The sequence below is a fragment of the Lampris incognitus genome, chromosome 21, assembly GCF_029633865.1.
Source record: "Lampris incognitus isolate fLamInc1 chromosome 21, fLamInc1.hap2, whole genome shotgun sequence".
In the NCBI taxonomy this organism is placed as follows: domain Eukaryota; kingdom Metazoa; phylum Chordata; class Actinopteri; order Lampriformes; family Lampridae; genus Lampris; species Lampris incognitus.
The window spans coordinates 5,627,467-5,651,024 of NC_079231.1; the positions used below are offsets into that span (position 1 = coordinate 5,627,467).

At 44.7% G+C, this 23,558-nt stretch overlaps 2 protein-coding genes across 2 annotated transcripts in view; one reads left to right on the top strand and one right to left on the bottom strand.

The window, feature by feature from the left end:
• Positions 1–1,293: 1,293 nt before the first annotated feature.
• Positions 1,294–8,401, top strand: gca (grancalcin). The gene is made up of 8 exons (XM_056301130.1): positions 1,294–1,451; positions 2,831–3,037; positions 3,470–3,539; positions 4,434–4,477; positions 5,004–5,151; positions 6,149–6,262; positions 6,570–6,628; positions 6,786–8,401. Exons 1-8 carry the CDS (start codon positions 1,428–1,430, stop codon positions 6,810–6,812), a joined length of 693 nt encoding a protein of 230 aa, XP_056157105.1. The 5' UTR covers positions 1,294–1,427; the 3' UTR covers positions 6,813–8,401.
• Positions 8,402–11,146: 2,745 nt separating this feature from the next.
• Positions 11,147–23,558, bottom strand: part of kcnh7 (potassium channel, voltage gated eag related subfamily H, member 7) — a 118,524-nt gene continuing 106,112 nt past the window's right edge. The window contains 2 exon segments of the mRNA XM_056301561.1: positions 11,147–11,443; positions 12,087–12,276. Coding sequence (XP_056157536.1) covers positions 11,147–11,443; positions 12,087–12,276 — 487 coding nt within the window.

Below are 23,558 nucleotides of genomic sequence, written 5' to 3' on the forward strand. Positions count from 1 at the left end.
TGAATGAACAGCATCTAGTACAGCGGTGAAGTTCGCAGTACTGTAAGGCCACAGGGTACTGCAGTACAGTGGAGTGTTTTCAGAGAGTATACAGAAGTTCAGGGCCACCATAAACCTTAAAACACAAATAAAAATGAGGCTTGGCAATGCACGACACTCCACTATTCTAACGTTTTACTGCTCGGCTGCTTACAGACCTGCAGCTGGCTGTTTGGACAAATGGTCTCAAAAGCGCCACTTAGTGGCGTGTGAGAGTATCGCACGTTGAGGGCACGAGGCGAAAAATCAGTAGGACAGCCAATTAAGCTTTTTTCACTGGGTTTTTTAAAAAAATTCTAAATCACGAATTTATGAACCCCCACCCCAAACCGTTGTTCCGGTATTTGAAGTAGCGCGTCTGTACTCATAATATGTAAATTCCTGCTCTACGTTGCACCATGTGATTAGCATAATATACTGTAGCCCGCGCACGTTACAGTATTAACATATCGGTCGCAGTAGTAGTGGCATTCGGGGAGAGGTGCTGGGTATACTGGGGAGAAGGATGCTGAATATGGAGCTGCCAGGGAAGAGGAGAAGAAGGAGGCCACAGAGGAGGTTTATGGATGTGGTGAGGGAGGACATGCAGGTGGCTGGTGTGACAGAGGAAGACGCGGAGGACAGGAAGAGATGGAAACGGATGATCCGCTGTGGCGCCCCCTAACGGGAGCAGCCGAAACTACTAGTAGTAGTAGTGGTAGTAGTAGTAGTGGCATTCGGGGAGAGGTGCTGGGTATACTGGGGAGAAGGATGCTGAATATGGAGCTGCCAGGGAAGAGGAGAAGAAGGAGGCCACAGAGGAGGTTATGGATGTGGTGAGGGAGGACATGCAGGTGGCTGGTGTGACAGAGGAAGACGCGGAGGACAGGAAGAGATGGAAACGGATGATCCGCTGTGGCGCCCCCTAACGGCAGCAGCCGACAGTACTACTACTAGTAGTAGCAGTAGTGGCATTCGTAGCACTTAATGCCTCTTTGCGCCGCCATTATTCACTTACGAGACCGACAGTTTGCACCACTTTGACGGAAGCTGCGCGACCCCATGTTGCGCAGCTCGACCGCACGTGCTGGCCCGGGCAGACGGGTCAGTTCCGGGGCGCGCGCGCGGCGCCGTGTAAAATGCGTGCGTCGTTGCCCGGCGGGTGGGGCTTTCCTCCTCCTTACTCGCCATTGGCTGTCCGCGCTGATCGACAGCGACGGCGGCCCAATGGGCGAGTAAGAAACCCGACTCGTTACTCGGAAACGTTTACGGCGGATCGCGCCGACGTACAGGAAGTGGCAGCAGTCGCGTCCTGCGGGGTTCCGCTCACTGGCACTTTAACTTCAAGACGAGCGACCGCGTACTTGTCACTCAGCCCTTTGACGACCTCTTGTCACATTTTCGCCCGAATGGCTTATCCGGGATACGGCGGGGTATGTATGCGTGTCGGCGGTGTTGAGGACGGGTTACGTAACAAGCGCGGGGTTCCTCCTTCCAGATGAATTCCTGAAAATGGGAGGGTCGGAAAGACCAGCAGTGTGTACGGGACAAGATGTACGCGTAGGTGGCGCACGGTGGGTGGTGTAACAGTGGCCCGTCGGAGCGTTTCACTCGTGGGCGGGTGGGCGCACAGGCGTGTCGGGTGTTGTGGGCCGACGAGAGGAGCCGAGTTCTGCAGCCAGGCGTCCAAATCGGTGCGGTCGCCTCAAGGCTAGTAAGAGCAGCTTGGCTAACGGGGGGGGGGGGGGGGGAGTTTCTGATGGCAACCAGTCAGTCAGTCAGGCAATCAGTGACCGTTGGGGGGGGGGGGTGAGAAATCTGAAATGCTGCCAGGAATTAAAAACGCACGAGGGGACCCTCTCGGGTCATAGTGCACACTTACACTGACACACATGTTCAAAATATCCAAATAGTGAAAGAGCTCCACTTGTGAAGACGGCTCTGCAAAAGTGTGTCACTGCAAAAATGGGTAACACTTCAGTATGGGGAACGTAGTCACCATTAATTAGACGGTTATCAGCATGCAAATTAGCAACATGTTGGCTCTTAATTGGTCATTATTACGTACTCATTAATGCCTTGTTCTGCATGGCCTTATTCTGCAACCAGGAAGCCATTAACTGTGAGTTTTCCCTCTATAACCTCAGAAGTATTGCTTATTAGTAGTACCATCTCAATATGCTTTGCTTAGTATGGCCTTTATAAGGTGGTGGTACCACAAGAAGAGTTATTCTCCCTTACTAACACTTAATGAATATGCTCTGTTCTTACATAACAACACACAAAACTACAAGTGTTCATAGTGTTACATTACTCTAAATTAAGTTTTTGTTACTTAGAATATGTACCTCATACTAAAGTGACATCTTGATCATTACTAATTCACTAGTAATTAAGTTTTTGTTACTTAGAATATGTTCCCCATACTAAAGTGGCATCTTGATCATTACTAATTCGCTAGTAATTAAGTTTTTTTATGTTCCCCATACTAAAGTGTTACCCAAAAATGCTATATTACATGCAGCGGGGCAGGAGAGTAGTAAGTAGAATTGAGTATCGTGACTGATATTGCAAGTCAAAACAGAGCCCACAAGGTAACCGTGACTTTGTGAACAGCCTGCATGAAGCATATGATCTTGAAATGATCTCAGAGATTATCTTTGGTAGGGTCTCTGCACTGACCCCTACAATTCATTTGCAGTTACTAGAAACGAATCCAGTGTAATGCGCACAAACAATATTCAGTTTTACCCTTATTTGAAGAAACACATTAATTACTCAGCTACTTGCCTCTGACCTTATCTCAAATCAGTATGGAGCACCAGGTATGCCACCTCAGGGGATGCCACCTCCTGGAATGCCAGGAGGACCAATGGGAGCCCCTATGGGACCAATGGGAGGTGCACCGCCCCAGGGAGGGTATCCCCCATACGGTGGAGGCTATCCAATGAACTACGGCGCTCCACAGGCAGCTGCTAATGATCCGATGTGGGGTTATTTTACTGCCATCGCTGGCCAGGTATGAGGATTAAATGTGATTGTGTTGTCAATTTAGATTCCAAAATATCTCAAAATAGGTGTTGGGATCCTACATCAGAACTTGTGGAACTGTTATCAAATATTTTCTCGGTCATGCATGAGTCGTTTGTTTGTTTTTTATCTTATAAATGAACACCTTAATGAATTGGCCATTGTAAACATCGATCTTGTTACTGCAATGTGCATAATGTGCACTTTTAGTTGGAGGAGTTATTAATTGGATGTTATTATTTTGACCCAGGGGCAGAATTTCATTTTCATTAAAATTATTATTTTTTTCACCTATGTTTCATATGAAATCTCCAAGATAGAAAAAGTAGATTTTTTTTTAAATTTTAGAGTATTACTAGCCAATTAGCCTCTTTAGAGCTCACTATGAAAATAACTGATTCTCATTGATTTGTCTGTGCAGGATGGTGAGATTGATGCAGAGGAACTTCAGAGGTGTCTAACTCAGTCTGGTATTACTGGCAGCTACACACGTGAGTTCACTGTTCTCACTTCCACCAGGCCTTATAATAACAGCTGCAGGTTCCCTTTAGTCCCATGGCGCATTTATAAAAAGGACTTTTGTTTCTCTTTAAGTACCTACTATATATAGTATGTAAATATGACCAGTGATTCGAAAGCACCTAAAAGGACACTTGCTTGATTTGTATTTACATTTTTTAGGATCATTACTTTTAAGTTTCCCCAAGGACATCCTTTTTGCTGGATGTAGCTCAACAAAACTAACTTTGAAACTTAAGAATAGACGGTCTATGTCAACAGCAATGTTTCAGGGGTGCCTGGTGGCTCACCTGGTAGACGGTGTACCACATAAGGCAGAGTCCTTACTGCAGTGGCCTGGGTTTGAATCCGGCCCAGGCCCTTTGCTGCATGTCATCCCCTGCCTTCCCCGTCGCTCTCTCTACTATCGCCATCAAATAAAGACGAAAAATGCAAAACAAAGAAATTCTCAAGAAAAAAAAAGGGTAACGTTTTCAGTAACATGCACACAGTCAAATAAGTCCCAACTTCCTGTCTCAGAAAGTGTGTGCTTGCTTCTTTCTCTTAACAGCAGTAATGCAGACCCCATCCTAGCAACTTTTTTTAACTTTCACTTTTAATTTGTCACCGAAGACCAAATTTCCCTTTAAGCAGTTTGAAAAGACATTGTCCTCTATGGCTCACAAGTGGTTTTAATTGGTATTGTTTAGAGGCTCTTACCGGTTGTATGCTTCTGCCGTCCTTATTGCCACTACAAGCTTGGGTTACTTGTACCTTTCATGGTATTATTTTATTCGTTGTTTGAGACTCGGGTAGATTTACTGTTAACTGTTGACTACACGTATCGTTCTACCGTTAACTAATTTGTGTCATTTGTCTGTTAACAGCATTCAGCTTGGAAACATGCAGGATCATGATTGCAATGCTGGATGTATCCTTTCCTCGTGGTCTGGCACTACGAGGTGGTGGCAGCCTTTCAGCAGGGCACTAGTTTTGCAGGTAGTTCAGTGTTACTGGATGGACGCTTGCATAGGCATACATGAGCGTCACTGTAGATAGTGTTTTTTGGTAAATGAGCTTTTTTGTTTTTGCTACTGAATTTACACTTTGTGATGTGACGTCGAGGACACAGCCTCTTGTTGCATTAACGATGGCTCAGAAAAGTTGTTCACACGCTCCTTCCCCACTTTCTTTATGCATGCATTTATTTACACAGTAATGTCAAGGCGTGTGGTAGCTGGCTGCTGGTTCAGTACAATTAAAACACTCACACAAATAAACATAAACACACACACACACACACACACGAGTTTGTTTGTTACTGGATTTTCATAAACTGGAGCCTGTTTGAATTTAACCCAAATCAATCCCTCCCTATTGGCATGCGAGTTATTTAAAGATTGTACTCAATGATCCCGGGCTTATTGGCGATTAAACCTTAATCAGACTCTCACTAGAGAGATTATACTGGCAAGATGGGTTTCAACGAGTTCAAAGAGCTGTTTGGCGCTCTGAACAGCTGGAAGTCAAACTTCATGATGTTCGACCAGGACAGGAGCGGCACCGTGGAACCTCATGAGATGTCCCAGGCCGTCAACGCGATGGGTAAGTGTGATAGTTTGGCACGATAGAAATGTTGTAATGACTCGTAGTGTCACTCACAGCTAATTACATTCAGATGATTTAATGACATTTAATTAGATTTAACACCGCTTAATTAGGATTTAATCTATGCTGATCAGGATGATTTGTCTCAGAGTTTGTCATCCTCTTTGTCACAGTCCAGGGAGTGGAGAGGGGCCGACTGCTGCCAACAGGCTGCAGGTCGATAGAAGTCTTTCAGTATAACGCCTCTGCATAAAACAGTATAATGAAAAAGTAAAAAAATAAAAAAACAACATAGTCAAGTGTCATGTTGGAAAGTACGCTTTAGCTAACATCGTAGCATTAGGGCCCTGGGTTCAATGCCAGTCCTGCATGGAGTTGTTCACATGGCTTTCTTCTGGTCCAGAGATCACAGGTGAAAGTTTTTTTGCGCGTGTGTGTGTGTGTGTGTGTGTGTGCGTGCATGTGCGCGCGCTCTGCCTTAATGTGTGACCCTGCTGGTGTAGACCTCAGCCTCTGCCTTATGTCTGAGCCTGCTGATCTGGACCTCAGCCTCTGCCTTATGTCTGAGCCTGCTGGTCTGGACCTCAGCCTCTGCCTTATGTCTGAGCCTGCTGGTCTGGACCTCAGCCTGCCCCGTCACCCTGAATGACACGTATATAGAGAGTGATCGGGGAATTCATGCTTTTGCTGGAGGAAAATCGAGAGGACTGGGGTGGGGGTGGGGAGGGGGGGGGGTGATGCCGTCAAATATGGCGAGGGGTATAATTTCAGACTTTCTCCCAGTGTCTCTACAGTGTTAAACAGGGTGGCGAGGCATCAGGCTCTCGCTATAGTGCTGACTTTAGGTAACCTGTGACCCCCCCTGTGTGACGGGGTGGACTCTCCTGTCGCAGAATTGGGGCCCATGTGTGACCCTGCCTCTGAAACATCTTTGGTCTCGTGAGAAACTTGAGATGAAGTCCAACTTGTTTTGTTATTTTGTGTGTTCTAATAGGCTACAGGATCAGTCAACAGGCTGTGAATGGAATCATTAAGCGCTACAGCAAAGGTGGAAGAGTCTTCTTCGATGACTACGTGGCCTGTTGTGTGAAACTCAGGGCTCTCACAGGTGGGAGGCAGGAAAAACACAAACCTCGGCTTGCCTTCTTCTGGTATTCATTAGATACCTGAATTAGAAGGACCTCACAGGTTCTGTTTCGAGACCATTATGAAGAGACGTTATATTGCAGAGGGACACTAACATTTCTGAAATAGATTGCATTCTTTTCTTTCCACCCTTATTACCTTGCACCCTTGCTGTTGCTGTCACGTCCTTTCATTGGATTGTTTGACCAAGTGGTTAAATTGCCTTAGAAGGGGATTTTGGATGAATAGGTGCATTGAAATCGTGACCCCGTCTTTTTTGCCTTGCACAGAAAACTTCAGACGGAGAGACACTATGCAGCAGGGAGCCGTCACCTTCCAATACGACGACGTACGTATCTTCCTCTACCGCTCTTTTTCCTCTTTCTCTCATTTTCTTATTGTGGTGCTGTTTCCTTCAGAGGCTTTTCAAATCAGATATCCTCCATTTGTCTCTGATTTATAAATTCACACTTGATTTCTCTCTCTCTCTCTGCCTCCCCTTACAGTTTGTCCAGTGTACAATGTCCATTTAAGTGCTGCTGTCTCCTGTACCGTAAGATCAGGGCATTTAACTAACCAATCCCTGGTGGTGTCTGGACCACCGCCTCAGAGGAATTGCAGACGGAGGCCAAATTTATTACTGAATCGTGTCTGAGCCACGGCGGGAAAGTACCCATTGCTTGTTTGCTTGCTGCAACGCTTAATTCTTAAATGCCGCACATGGATGTGCCGAACATGTATCAGATGTCAAGAGACACTGCTAGAAGTACCTGCTTGCAAAAGCGAAGAGTTTTCTTCCAAAATCTGAGTTGTGTTGCCTCACGAGCTAGACCATAACTGAACGTAGATCACATTGATGTTTTCGGTGAGGTCGGACCCGACCTCCCTCGAAATGAGAGTAATTCGAGAAAGGTGTGCACATTCAAAAGGGAAGACGTGCCAATCACATATTTGGAAACTGATCCAAGAGGACTTTGTAATTGGGGCCTGACACAGCAGAAGGCAGTCGTATACAACAATGATTTACATGACGGGCACAACAGTCAATCATGCGAGGGTTGTCTGTTAACGTGGACATCACCGGGCTGTCACATTTACCACGTTGTCTCTGTCACTATTGTCGGTCACTGCCGAGTCGCGTTCCGACTCGGAGACACAGTCCCCCGAGAGATCAACGCTGTCGGGCTGCTGTCGCGATTGGCCTGGCTTGTGAGGCTACTAGTGATTTATTTTAAAGGGAAAGAACAGTGAATTAGCTGACAATTAGTATGTGTAAAATGGAAAGTCAGTGTCGTGTTATCAGCCAACTAAGGACTTGAGCTCTGTGCCGTCCTTGGAAAAAGTGGTTTTGTTTGGGTACCGTCGTCGGTGAAGGGGGCAGTTTTTTTTTACTGGTGGATTGAAATCATTTTGGAATTAAACTCTTCCGCTGCTAGTGCTAAGTGAACTGGTTATTTGTATTAGGATATAGATAAAGGGTTATTAGGAGGGTGTGGTTTCCGTGACATGCCTATTGTGCCATTATAATCTATGAATGTATGGTCTGTATATTAAAACCACTGATATTTAACTTAAAAGTAACGATAACACCACTTAGAACAGATAACACGTTGAAATTAACTTCACACTGAACACCTTCTAATCTACGACTGATGCATTTCTGATCGCTGACGACTGCCTTTTCACACGTACGTTCAATATGCACCCCTATATGTATTCTGTACAGTACCATCCCTTTGTTTTACCCGAGTGGGGAAAAAAATCAACATCTGTGTCGGATTACCTTCACAAAATGCAATCTAAAACTGTGCTGTATTTACCAAATTAGATTGTTTGCAAATATGCACGAGATTATTCAGCCAAGGGGTCAGCCGAACATCCAGTTGACACAGATATGCACTGCTAATCATTATTAAGGAGGTCCAGAGGCACGCTGTCGTCTAGCTGCATCCCTGTCGTTTGCGGAGTGCTAGAAAAAACAACGTGTTTTAAGGACATGACAACTCGCACCCTCACATTTCAGGACGAACTTGGCCAAGAGCTTTCAGTGTTTAGATTGCAAAGAATTTAACCTCAAATGATCATATTTTGTTATTGACAATAAACTCATTTTTATATTCAGTCTGCATTCTGTTTATTAATTTGTACAAGTGCGCAAATGTTTGTCTATTTACACAATATATTTCTTTTCTTTAAATAAAAGTCAAGAACGGAAACATTCAAATTAGCTGTTAAGTGTTGCATTGTATAAAATACAGTGGCAAACGTTTAAAAAATGCATAAAAACAATTGTGAACAGCACTAGATTTAAAAAGTGACACATCCAGTACAGCAAGTTCTCTAATCTCTGTGCAAAAGTTTGCAAATCCCACAAAAGTTTCAGTAGACAACTCCTCAGGCATTGCACACAGCGAGTTAGGTTTCAGCAGATTGTTGGTTGTTCGTCGGTGGGCCAGACAGAAAGCTGACGAAGGAAAGGCGCCACACTGAGCTGGCATCGGGCTGTGCTGTACTAGTCTGGTAACCGCTTCTCTAACGGTTATCGAGGTCGTCTGTCTGGCCTATCCTGAACACACGGCGTGTTTAGTTTTAGAAGAACCTTTCCAGTCTGAGCTGCGGTTTTGTCTGCGGTGTTGGGAAGTCCACCCATAAATGTACTTGTCTTTGTCTGGACAGCTGATAGGCTGCAGAAATGTTCTCATTCCATCTAATATGAAACGTGTTTTGTTTTTTATTTGACCACAAGGGACAATGAGTTGCAGGGACAGACAGCAGGGAGGGGTCTAAGGACAATTTAGGAATCCAGATATACGGATGGCAGTATTATCAGCTCAAATTTGCCTCTCCCAATACACGGCGTACTGACTTGATCAGCTGACAAGCGACGCCGGGCCTGTTGTAGCTGCAGAATCTGAAGGAAGTATTTCTAAGGATCAGTACGCAACACCAGACATGACCGAACTATACGGGACGTAGTTGAAATATCAGCTTAAACAACCGTCTGATGCGTTAATGTTGTGCTTGCTACATTGAGGATATGCATTGCAGTTATCAACGTCCTATGTATCATCATCACCATCATCCTACTAGCAGGCGACACCATTCCAATGTTAGGGGCATTTCCAAACACAGTTAAACAAGGTACATAGAAAAATAATGGCAAATCAAAAATTCTATTTAGAAAAATAGGTTTAACCATTATTTCTAAATCTCTCCTGGTGAGTGATGAGCTGTCACTTAACATATCAATAGATATAACACAGTTGGTCGAGACCCTTTTTATATATATATATAACTTTGTCAGGTGCAGTCTCCATGCAATACGTGACTGTGTTCGAATCGGTGTAGGCATGTTATAAAACGGACTACTTCATTTTCGTCATGCAGTACACCCTTATAAAGTTTAAAATGGATCAGTACATTTACATTTCGGCCTGTGAAAAGCGTATTGTTTTGCTGCATTGGATGCACTTTTGGATTTATATGTGGTTTGTAAAGGCTCGAGCAGGCTAGTAAAGCTAAGGCTATGGAAGGCTGAGGTCCTCGCTCGTTTGAAGACATCAGCGCGCCGTGTTCTGGACTTTCACTGGGATGTGACGTCACTGCCGACGCATTTCCTTCTCACGGCGTTCTCCCGTGCCCTCCCCGTTTACAGAATTGTACTTTGTAAGATAATGGAAGACCTTAAGCAAGCATGCATGACAGAACTGAGCCAAAAAAGAAAACCACTGTGTGGAATATCCATGTTTAGTTTCCTTCAGCTAGGAAAAGTATTTAAGATGTGTGCTTAATGGCCTACAGATTCGGGTACCCGAGGGCCATGCTTACATGAAGTTGATATACGATGCAGTAGGTTATATGGTAATATGTTTTGCTCTCATTATGTTTTCAGAAGTACACTACACTAAATACACAACCCTTTTTTTTTAAGCGTGATTATTCAAATTGTCCATTCGTGTGAAATTGTTGGTAAATAAAATTTGAGTGCGAGGAAGTTGTCACGGGTGGGACGAACCGGATCAGAGACCCTAAAAGCGATGCATTTGACATTCGTAAACAGCAAATAACCTGCAACATAAATGTCATCGGCTGATCTTTTAAGTTCAGGGAGTATAAACATACTTCCAGGGCATATTAATTTCTAGAAATATAACTGTGATTTTCAGTTCATTTTCTGTACTGTGTAGCCATTATTGCTTTCATGGACTCACAAAGGTCGCGTTGTGCTATGGGATGACCACACAACCCTCACAAATGAGATGGGAATATCATTACTTCCTGTTCTTTATGTAGAATTGTATTCGAAGAGGTTCTTATTCAATTTTAAGTCTACTGACTACGCTATCTGTTGAAAGTCATAAGTCATACAAATGGCTCGGAAAATTGTTCAAGTAGCTTTGTCCCTCCGAAGTGGGAAGAGTTCTATAAAAAGGAGACTTGTTAGCTACAGTCGTCTGTAAGCATGCCAAGATCCCACCTGACGGACCGGTGAGCTGCTGTGTGGTAACATGCAACAGAAAATCAAAACGGCTGGGAAAGAAATACATGCATATCTCTTTTAGAAAGAGCACGCTAGGTGCCTCGTGTTGCTGGCAGTGTTCTATTTAAAATCTATATACATGGTAACTGGTTACTATACATATGTTAATAATATAGTGTATAAATATCTCTGTATAAATGGACTTTATACATCTAAATGAGATACTTAGAAGGGCTGAAGGGTGGGTACTCTGGAAAGGAATGGAAGAAAGTATTTTTTTTTTCCATTGCATATTCAGTCTTTCTTAGACCCTGAGTCAAGCTTGAGAGGAGACCTCCAGTCAACGTGGGGGGGGTCAGAGGAAGGGGCTGAGGACCGAAGAAAGGCCTACTTCCCAGGAAGCCCAGGGTCGGAGACGGGCCGATGGAGTCCCAACATTCCTGAGCCGCTGGGCGGGACATCGGGGAGCGAGGCCTGTCGGGCGGATGGGAGGAGAGACCTTGGTGGCTGTTGGCTTGGCTGTTGTTGCTCCGGAGAGTCCATGTTGCTTTGCTTGTGTCTCTGCTCTACGTCTGCGTCCCCCTCTAGCAGGCCAGCAAAGCTCCCGTCTGGAAGAGTTTCTGAGTCGAGGAGGACAGGGGACGAGTCTTTGGGTTTGTTCTGAGCGTTTTCTTGGTCGGGGCTCTGAGAGAGGGAGAGATATGCAAAACGATGACGATCCATGAATGAATTGGCATCGAGAATTAATGGGTCTTAAAACAAAACTCTGGTGTTTTTTAACTTGAGCCCTATTTTCCTGCCATAACATCCACTAAAAGAGCTCTTTTTTTGGCACTAACAGACTCAGGATGTTATGAGAGGAGTCTAAAGAGTCTTATGGCCATGATATCGACCATGAATTTATGTAGCTATCGATCCATTTCTAACCTGGAGCGGAAACCTCGCTCTGTAATCCCGCGAGGAGTGATTTGTTGGAGGAGGACAGCAGTGGAGAAAGTGTGAGAAAGTTGGAGAGAAGTGCAAAAAAAGTAAGGTCTATCACTGCACTGACTGACTGTACTGAGATGATATTTCACAATGTTTTCAGGCATTATTGTGTTTTCAGACACTTCTCACAATAGTCTGAATCTGTTATTGCCAAAAAAGGAGCTCTCTCAGTGGATGTTATTTGGTGAAGGATTACATTGCAGCTTGGTTATCAGGTTGCTTAATACTGAAATGATGTTACCCATTGCTCAGTTTGACTCTCAAGCAGAGGAAAATAGGACTGAAGTAAAAAATAAAAATACTGTTTTTTTTTAAAAAGAGAAATAAGGTATCAAAGTACCCGGGGCTGGGGTGGTGCAGGACCAAGGCTGAGGTCCGTCTGGATGGCAGACACAGGCTGGACCCGGACGGCTGGCCTCGGGTACTCCGGGCTGGAGGTGACAGTACTGTAAGCTGGGGGACCAGCTGTGGTTTGCCTCTGGAGCAACTGCAGGATAGCCTGGATATCTGTGGTCATCTGGGACTCCAACCTGAGGTCGCCAGAGTCACAAGAGAGATGGCACAGCGTGAGAAAGGAAATTCACTGTGATCAAATATCATGAACCAAACTTATTTTGCATATCTCACATCACTCCTGTGCTAGCCCCCCTATGTTGATTACCAATGCATGTTATGGCTAGTTTGCTTCCTCTAATGTTTTGGGAAAATGTAGTGGAAGCAACGTTTTACAGCAAGGACAGGCAACGTGGTCCAGAAAGGTCCGGTGTGGGTGCGGGTCTTTGTTCCAACCAAGGAGCTGCACACCTGAGTCTACAAATCAAGGTCCTCAGCAAAGACTATTGGTTGACTAATTGAATCAGGTGTGTCACTGCTTGGTTGGACCGAGACTATTGGTTGACTAATTGAATCAGGTGTGTCACTGCTTAATTGGAAGAAAGACCTGCACCCACACCGGACCTTTCTGGACCACGTTGCCTATCCCTGTTTTACAGTTGCTTCATTTCCCAAAGTTCAACTGTCGGCCCGTAATCTACTGATGTGTTGTCGACTGCTCGCGCCTAGCTCTAGCTCTGCCTGCCGCGAGGGAAACGTGTTGCTCGCGCCTAGCTCTAGCTCTGCCTGCCGCGAGGGAAACGTGTCGCTCGCGACTCGTCCATTACAACTTTGGGACTCGGCGCAGCAACATCGTCTCTGTATTCACTCCTCTCATATTCCTCCTCCAGGTAAGACCCAAGGTAAACACGCGTGTAACCGTGTCTATATGTTTTCTGTGCCATACACAACACGTGGAGAGTAAGATGTCTGTCTAGAGTAATGTTAGCGGGGGATTCTAGTTGGGCTAATCATGAGGATGTTGCTGGACTGTAGCACGCTAGCTAGCCGGCGTCACGTGGGCGAGAGCGCGGTAGAAACGGAATGGCCGCCGCTTCGCGAGGCAGCACGCGGGGTCCGTCTCCATTTTATGTTGTACGGTTAAAATGGAGACGCCAACGTGTTCCGGTTGAAGAAGTACATCGCTGTTAGCTGAATGTGGAGATATAAAACCGCTTTTTGTGTTTGAGTTAAAGAGACGCCTCCATGCTGTTTCCGAGCACATTTTTAACACGGGCGGTTTGAATTACGGCGAAAGGGAAGCGACGTTTCATCATTTCCTGGCTTGGCGACTGAAATCCGGGGCGGTCGCGTGGGTGCGGCCGGTCGGTCGCGTGGCTGGGCGGTCGCGTGGGTGCGGCTGGGCGGGCTGAACACGGGCGATAAGCCGCTTGCCGTCCCGCTCTCTCCTTCACTTTGAGCGACTAGACCACCGACAGCAGCGTTGAGGATGCGGAGGACACGAGTCCTCCTTCTCAGTGGAGGCTGCCTACTCGCCTCACGCACGTGCTGCTCCGCCAGTAGCGCCCTCTGTGCTCATGATGGTTCGCGACGCGGTAAGTTACCACACCTTCCACCAACCAACCGGAAATATCTCTCTCGTTTGGCCATACACGTGACTTTAGGGCTACCGTTTGTCCCATCGATCACATCCGCACTCCTTAACAACAGGAAAAGTTGGGTTTTGATGCAGGTGTCTCTTTAAAACAAGACTCTTTACTGACTTATTGATCCACCAGTGACTCCGCTGTATTCGGGTTTACATGCAGACGCTACTGGATAATGCACACGTGCTGGTTAAAGGTGCAATACAGGTATTTTCTGATGACTGCTACCCTGTTACTTGCTCTTAGCACTTCCTGTATCCACTCATTTAAAAAAAAGTCTTTCTTGCGCTTTTACTTTAGCACTGGTTTTGTTCTTAGATGCTTGTTTAGAGAGAAGATGCACTTATGACCTCTGACCAGTAGTTCTCCTGATTTCCTACATTAAATACACTTACTGTAAGTCGCGTTGAATAAAAGCGTCGGCTAAACCAGTGGTTCTCAACCTTTTTGGGGTCCTGGACCCCCTGCGTATTTTGGATCTACCCTGAGGACCCCTCCACCTGATCTTGGGGGAGGGGGGTTGCAATTTGATAGAAACTGCATTTTAAATTGCATTATAGCATTTATTTACTCTTTGGGGCAAAAATAAGAGCTTTCAGTTGTAACTTAGATATAGTTAACAAAACAGAATTCTTATGCAGTAACTTTCAGATATATGTAACTAAACAGAATATGTATTCAGTAACTTTCAGATATATGTACACTACCGTTCAAAAGTTTGGGATCACCCAAACAATTTTGTGTTTTCCATGAAAAGTCACACTTATTCACCACCATATGTTGTGAAATGAATAGAAAATAGAGTCAAGACATTGACAAGGTTAGAAATAATGATTTGTATTTGAAATAAGATTTTTTTTACATCAAACTTTGCTTTTGTCAAAGAATCCTCCATTTGCAGCAATTACAGCATTGCAGACCTTTGGCATTCTAGCTGTTAATTTGTTGAGGTAATCTGGAGAAATTGCACCCCACGCTTCCAGAAGCAGCTCCCACAAGTTGGATTGGTTGGATGGGCACTTCTTTGAGCAGATTGAGTTTCTGGAGCATCACATTTGTGGGGTCAATTAAACGCTCAAAATGGCCAGAAAAAGAGAACTTTCATCTGAAACTCGACAGTCTATTCTTGTTCTTAGAAATGAAGGCTATTCCATGCGAGAAATTGCTAAGAAATTGAAGATTTCCTACACCGGTGTGTACTACTCCCTTCAGAGGACAGCACAAACAGGCTCTAACCAGAGTAGAAAAAGAAGTGGGAGGCCGCGTTGCACAACTGAGCAAGAAGATAAGTACATTAGAGTCTCTAGTTTGAGAAACAGACGCCTCACAGGTCCCCAACTGGCATCTTCATTAAATAGTACCTGTTAGAGCCTGTGTTTGCTGTCCTCTGAAGGGAGTAGTACACACCGGTGTAGGAAATCTTCAATTTCTTAGCAATTTCTCGCATGGAATAGCCTTCATTTCTAAGAACAAGAATAGACTGTCGAGTTTCAGATGAAAGTTCTCTTTTTCTGGCCATTTTGAGCGTTTAATTGACCCCACAAATGTGATGCTCCAGAAACTCAATCTGCTCAAAGAAGTGCCCATCCAACCAATCCAACTTGTGGGAGCTGCTTCTGGAAGCGTGGGGTGCAATTTCTCCAGATTACCTCAACAAATTAACAGCTAGAATGCCAAAGGTCTGCAATGCTGTAATTGCTGCAAATGGAGGATTCTTTGACAAAAGCAAAGTTTGATGTAAAAAAAATCTTATTTCAAATACAAATCATTATTTCTAACCTTGTCAATGTCTTGACTCTATTTTCTATTCATTTCACAACATATGGTGGTGAATAAGTGTGACTTTTCATGGAAAACACGAAATTGTTTGGGTGATCCCAAACTTTTGAACGGTAGTGTAACTAAACAGAATATGTATTCAGTAACTTTCAGATATATGTAACAAAACAGAATATGTATGCAGTAACTTTCAGATATATGTAACAAAACAGAATATGTATTCAGTAACTTTCAGATATATGTAACAAAACAGAATATGTATTCAGTAACTTTCAGATGTATGTAACAAAACAGAATATGTATGCAGTAACTTTCAGATATATGTAACAAAACAGAATATGTATTCAGTAACTTTCAGATATATGTAACAACAGAGTTTTTATGCAGTAACTTTTAACAATGCAAACGGGAGCGAGATCTCTTATTAAAAAAACAATAAATTACACTTGTGAAACAGATGTAATTAGAGAAAAAAGTCCTGTTACCCTTTATAGTTTAGGTAGATCAAGGTCTCAGTCACATTTGAGTAAAATAATCCTATTTCTATAAATGTCATAGGATCTTTTTTTAAAGATATTTTATTTTCACGGACCCCTTGCAATTACACCACGGACCACTAGGGGTCCGCGGACCCCCGGTTGAGAAACACTGGGCTAAACGACTGTAATGTAGTTCCAATGTGTTTTCTTTGTATAGTTTAAGGTGACTTTTCGGCATTGATATTGATTCATATTGGGATTTTTCTTACTGTAACGTTTCTTAAAGAGACGATACTCTTATTTCCAAATCTGCAGTTTCTTAAAGGGACAGTACAATGTTTATTGAGGATTTTGGTGAGCGTGTAAAATTACGACTTTGGAACTTGAAGCAGCAACATCGTCTCTGTATTCATTCCTTTCATATTCCCGCTTACAGGGGCATAACATCTGGAGGAACAGCTGGGATCGTGTGCAGCATGGGTCAGCGTCTACAACAGATGTCCCCAGCCATCACGTAGTCCTTTTACAACCCAGACATCGAGAGCACGTGGTGAATCGGCTACGGTGGGTTCCCGACAGTCTGAGAGCTGAGCACATGTGATTTGAGGTATTTCTACATACTGGTGGCTGCTACCACTCCCCAAAGATTAGAGAAAGTACAGCTAGACATAATAAGAGAATTGTGTGCTGCCCAGAGATACTTTGGTGGAGTTGTGTGACCATCTAATCATCGCAGGATCAGGGTTCGAGCATGTTACTGGCAAGGTTTGAACAGCTCTCATCACACTAATTTCAAACTACATACAGAGCGAAGAGCTAGAAAAACTTGAGGATAAAGAAATGGCTAACTTGCTCCATCTTCAAGACAAAATTTCTGAGCTCCAGGCAGCTCGTACAACTGGCACGCCAAAAGAGGCAGACGAGGAACAGAAAAAACAGGACGAAGATTAGGAAAAATGAATCAAGGAAATTGAGGCCTTGCAACTTCAGTTGACAACCACACAGAACGAGAAAGACAGCAAGAGAACAGGGAGATTAAAAACTTGGTTCCAAGCAGGACGGTAGCACCGAGCACAGCCCCCAGTCATACACCTCCCCTATGGCGTAAAGACCTTATGATATCCGGCCAAATCAGTGACCCAGTCGGAAAGACATGACTAACCTTCTCAAGCTTAGCTCATCAAATCGAACATGGTCTAAGCGGGGGGTTCCCCGAACTTGAGATCATAGATGCAGTGATAAGAGCAATATCCCCTGGCAGGCAACTTCGTAGCTATCTGGAGGGGAAAGCCAACTTGACCTTACCCACATTAAGGCGAAGACTCTGTTCTCATTACCAGGAGAAAGGTGCAACCAATCTCTATCAGCAGTTGACCTCAGGGGTGCAGGGCCTACAACAAACCCCCCAGAACTTCCTTATTTGTGCTTTCGATCTGAGACAAAAGATCTTGTTTACTTTGCAGGAATCAGAGTCAGGTCTCCAATATGACCCCGGGTCGGTGCAGAAAATGTTCCTTCACACTGTGTTAGCTGGCCTGCAGAGTGACAACGGGAGACGTGACCTCCAGCCTTATTTGGAGCAAACTGACATTTTATCTTATTCAGTTCACATCTAGTGGATGGTTTTAACACTATCTTTTCCCATTCAGTGCATTTAGTAGACATTTTCATCTCCATTACACACACCCCTTCAACACCGATGTCGTCCTGACATCTCAACAAACGAGTTAAGTCAACTTTTCAAGCAGTTACCCAGTGCATATGATGCTATTGTTTCAGCCTCGCAACGGTTCATACATGTAAGCACTCTGATTTATCAAAAGTCCATGAGTGTATAGAGTGTGTGTGTATGTCAGCACTCGGCTGTTTCAACAGTCCATGAATGTATTTGTGTATGCATGTGAGCACTCAGTCCTTCAGTCCATGAAGTGTCGAGCGTGCCAGCAGAGAGCGGCTTCTCTCTGTAGAACAGAATTAAGACGGCGCAACGAAATCGGCTGGACCAGCAGAGAGTGACGCGGCTTATGCACATTGCAAGTTGCAGAGACACTCTAGACACCTTTGATTTTAAGTTGACAGCAGAGGAGTTTGCCACAATACAAAAAACTGAGAAAATAAAAATGTCTGCTAACTGTATCATACATAGCCTGGGCTAAATGTTACGAGTGTTCTGTTGGTTGAGTGTTTTGCTATTGTTTGTTTTGCACAATCGTTACAGTTCATTTTGTTTAATATGTATTGTTCATTAAATAGAGAAACCGATGTGAGGTTTTTGTCATTATTTCTTCAACCTAAGTGTAGGCTGTTATAATTGCATTTGTAACACTGTTTTTGAATGTGTCCGGTAATTTCACATTTGTGCGGTAAAATACATTCTTTCCAGACATTGGACCGGCAAGGAAAAATCCTAGCGGAAACCCTGGTATACAGTGCACGTGTGTGTGTGTGTATATTTGTGTTAGCACTCAGCTTTTCACAGTGGATGTGTGTATATATGTGTGGGTACTCTTCATTCAGTACCCCGGTACAAAAGCAGGCTGGTAGTTGAAGTGCTGTACCGGAGTCATCCTTCCCCTGTAGCTCGCATCGTTCCATAGGGCACTGGTGGGTACCAGTACATGGTGTTACTTGGGAGTCCAGTGCTGTAACAACTGGGATTGCCCAGCTGGTCATATGTGAAAACTCGGAGCTCATCTCTCTCTCACTGGTATTGTTGTTTTCATTGCTGTTTTCACTTTGAACTGGGGACAGTGGTACTGGAATTCTCTCTTCCAGGGCAATCGCCTCTTGAACTGTCATTTCCTCTTGGCCTGATGTGTCCTCTGTCAACATGTCTTCCCTGTTCTGATCCAGCTGAGGAATGTCTTGTTGCTGAGGCTCGGCATCCTGTGAGGGTTCTGTGATTTCCCTACCAGCATCCTCCTCTGTATTTACCTGAGGCTGTATCGCAGGCAGAGGATCCCTAGACATATAGTATCCAAAGTCATCATTATCTTCTTGAGTGGTCGTTTCCTGTCTGTACTGGTCCGAGCTGTGATTTGTCTCTTTGATTTTGCAGGTTTTAACTGAATCTCGAGGGCCAACAGGAGGTTACGACGCAGAATTCTACTCCCTCTCCCTTTGCCTTGCTCTGGTATTACTTTATATTTGGGCATATCTTTCCCACCTGACGGATGACTTTGTGGATGCAATCTTTCCAATGGTTCCGGAGCTTCCCCGGTCCTCCTCTGGGTGTCATATTCTGAACTAGGACCCAGTCACCCCTGTGCAAGACAGAGCTCCTTACTTTGTTGTCATGGTTCTGCTTGCGCCTTTCAGCACACTTTTTTGCATTTTCTGTTGTCATCTCATGCCTCTTGCATCTGTTGTTTCCACTTTTTCACATATTCTTGATGATCAGTAGTTCCAGTCTCAGGGGTCAAGCCAAACAGCAAGTCAACAGGTAGGTAGTCTTGGTGATCTCTCAAAGAGATGGAAGGGAGAGAAGCCTGTGACTTCACATCGAGTGCTGTTGTATGCATAAATGAGTTTGGGTAATGACTCTCTCCAACTTCACTTCTGCCTCTCGGTAAGCATTTTCAGCATTTGCAGTAGTGTTCTATTTAGACGTTAAACTTGCCCGTTGCCTTGTGGGTGGTATGGTGTTTTCTCGAGCCCATCACTCCACAGTTTTTCTTTAGTTGCACAAACAACTGATTTTCGAATTCCCCTCCCTGGTCACGATGGATCCTTAAGGGAAACCCAAACTTCAGTGCATAATTGTTAAATATCTTGTCAGCAACCGTTTTTGCAGATTTTGATGTTGTGGCATAGGCTTGTGCAACGCATGGGAAATGATCGACTATCACCAATATGTATTCACATCTACCTTTACATTTGTCTAAATGCAGCAAGTCAATGGATACGAGTTCGAAGGACTGGGTTGTGACTATTGAGGTGAGTTGGAGCTCTTGTTTCTCTACAGGGCTTTTTCTGTTTGAGGCAGGCACAGCTTTGAGACACATATTGCTCTATCTCTCGCTGCATGTGTGTCCAATAGAAGCGATCCCGAACGAGTGATGTCGTGTGTTCCACACCTTGATGTCTCATTTCGTCATGGAGTTGTCTCTGGACTGTTGACTTGTATATTTCGGGTAGAACAAGTTGTTTTCTGGTTGCAGTCTTTCAGTGGAGTATCTCATCTCCATCCAGGCTGACTTTTTCCCACTCATGGAGTAAACACTTGCTCTGTGTGCTGAATGATTTTCGCTGCTGTCCCACAGGCCTTTCATCTGACTGTTTGCAGGCTATGACGGGGCCAGTATTCTGATCATCTCTCTGAGCTTGACAGATGGCTGCTCTTGAAAAGGACTTCGATGTGCCCTCATCTGTTTCTGCACATCTGACAGCCATCATGGACCATACTGTGTGCGAGTCTTTCGTTTCTGCGGCTTGGACTGGAGAGGACATTTGCGCTGTGCATTCTTCCATCACTGTTTCGATGTCACAGGGCATTCTTGAAAGGCCGTCAGCATCACAGTTCTCTTTGCCCGGACGGTATTCGACAGTTAGGTGGAAGTTGGCTAATTCAGCAACCCACCTACATCCCGTTGCGTTGAGTTTGGCTGTTGACAACACATCGGTAAGTGGATTGTTGTCCGGGTATATGATGCAAGATGAGCCAATTAGGTAGTCCCGAAACCGTTTGGTAACGGCCCACTTCAAGGCTAGGAATTCAAGTTTCCCTCAAGGAAGATGGTAGTTTTTTTTCAGCTTTGGTCAGTGTGCGAGATGCATAGGCTATAACACATAGCTTCTCCTCCTGCTCTTGATACAACACCGCACCTAGACCTTGGTTTGAAGCGTCTGTGTGCAAGATGAACGGTTTGTTGGAGTCTGGGAATCCAAGTATAGGCGGCTCAACCAGGCAGTCAATCAACTTTCCAGTATCTGTTGGTGTTCGTCAGTCCATGTTATCGGTTTGTGTGAGGGTGTCCTTTAATTCTTCCCTTTTACTTTCCTCATTCTTGCATTACTGTCCTTTTGTTTATATTAATTTATTTCTGATTTTTCCCTTTTTTCTCCCAATTTAGTGGCCAATTGATCCCTATTTTAATTCAAACACCCACCCTCGCACTGCATGCGTTCGCCAACTGCGTCTCTCCGGCCGGCAGTCTCGAAGGAGACGCCTCCCCACTTTCGTGACAAGGCGAATCTAAGCCGAACCACTGTTTTTCCGACACACAGAGACGCATTCACATGACGAACACAAGCCGACTCCGCCCCCCTCCCGAAGACAGCGTTGCCAATGATTGCTGCTTCATCGAGTCCGGCCATAGTCGGATCTGACGAGACCGGGGCGCGAACCCCAGTCCCCAGTGGGCAACTGCATCGACACCAAGCCGATGCTTAGACCGCTACGCCACCGCGGACCACTGTCCTTTTGTTTATCTGATCCAGGATCCAGTTCGGTCAGGGCGTCTAGAGGTCCAGCGATTCGGGAGAAGTCCTTAATGTACTGATGGTAGTAGCTTAGTAGTCCCATGACTGCCCTCAGCTCTGCTACAGGCCGTGGCCTCTTCTCCTTTAAAGCTCTCACTGCAAGAGTATCTGCGGGGTCCATTTTACTGCCGTCAGCAGACATGATGCGCCCTAAGTAGCGGACCTCACGCCTGAACACTCCTTTCTCTGTCACCGATTTGGTGGACTTGATGGCATCCATAAGGGAGTACTTGTCTGTGACACATACCACAGGCAAGATGCCTTGTGACATTTCTTGTGGTGAGTTGCGAGTAGAGGGATGACAGAAATATGGCATTGTCAATACTATCAGCAAGAGCAAGTGTTTTTCTTGCCAGAGTGCTCCGAACTACTCTCCTGATCCATTTGGATTGCCAACAGACAGGTGAGAATGTCCCTTCCTTGCCCATCAGCACGATGAGATACCCTCCTTGTATTCCGCCGTCAGGTAGGTTACCCATAGAAGTGTCACTGAAAACAAGCTTCAAAGAGTTATCCTAAATTTTCAGAACTTAGGAAATAACATTTTCTGATTTGAGTTTCCTTACTACTTTGTTTGCTTTATGCGTGGTTTGCACAGTAGCATGTTTTAGGAAGGATGCATGTATCATACATGATATCCGGCCTGCTCTGTCTAGCCACCCATAGGAGTTGACCTATTTTTGACCTTAGTTTTTCAGTCTCACAGTCTGTAAAAGGATAATCATGCTTCAAAGCTCTTGAGTCCATGAGAATGGACTGAAGATTCTATATGTAGATCTGTTTTTGCATCGCCAATCCACCTTTTACTGTGGCAAATTCCATCCCCACATAACGAAAGCTGTCCAAAGCGGGGTCCATTTTACTGCCGTCAGCAGACACGATGCGCCCTAAGTAGCGGACCTCACGCCTGAACACTTCTTTCTCTGTCACCGATTTGGTGGACTTGATGGCATCCATAAGGGAGTACTTGTCTGTGACACATACCACAGGCAAGATGCCTTGTGACATTTCTTGTTGCGAGTAGAGGGATGACAGAAATATGGCATTGTCAATACTATCCGCAAGAGCAAGTGTTTCTCTTGCCAGAGTGCTCCGAACTACTCTCCTGATCCATTTGGATTGCCAACAGACAGGTGAGAATGTCCCTTCCTTGCCTATCAGCACGATGAGATACCCTCCTTGTATTCCGCCGTCAGGTAGGTTACCCATAGAAGTGTCACTGAAAACAACAAGCTTCAAAGAGTTATCATTTCCTAAGTTCTGAAATTTTAGGATAACATTTTCTGATTTGAGTTTTCTTACTACTTTGTTTGCTTCATGCGTGGTTTGCACAGTAGCATGTTTTAGGAAGGATGCACGTATCATACATGATATCCGGCCTGCTCTGTCTAGCCACCCATATCGGATATCTTTTTTTTTTCCTACCTTGGCTGGGATTTTGACATTTCTTGTGGAATGCACAACTTGTTCAACCCCAAACTTGAAAGGCCTGCTACTCCATGTTTGTCACTTATTGTACTCTCTCATTTAGTCCCTCTGCATAGTTATTCAGCCATTTTTCACCGCAGACTGTCCTTCTGCAAGCTGTATCAATTATAGCCGATCCTAGAGCCTCAACCATGAATATGTCAGACTCTAATCCCTTGGAAAGCAGCGTTATGTTATAATCCTCAGGTTCTTCACGGCATTTATTTTCACTTGTCATCTTTACGTGTTCTTTCTTGTGTGGGCAGTCTTTTACCCAATGGTATGTGTTTTGACAAATTCCACACTTTGTCCGCCTTCCATACTTATCAAGGGGGTTAGTGCCAGGGAGTGGTCCTCTAGCTTGGCTACTTTGGGCTCGTGACTGCTCTCTTTTGTGATCTGTGTAGTAAACGGCATGCTGATTCACATTAATTGCTCCTGCCTTTTGCTCACTTTTCTCGCCAAATACTTGTTTGAGTGCCGACTTTGTTGGCAAAAGTATGAGTACTGCATGCAGTTAATGCCAGTTGCTTGTCTTTTTCAAGGCTGGCTGCATCCAGTAGTTTAAACGCCAAAACCGCGTCGGGCAGAACCATATTAAACTTAGGGATCTTATTGTATTTCTGT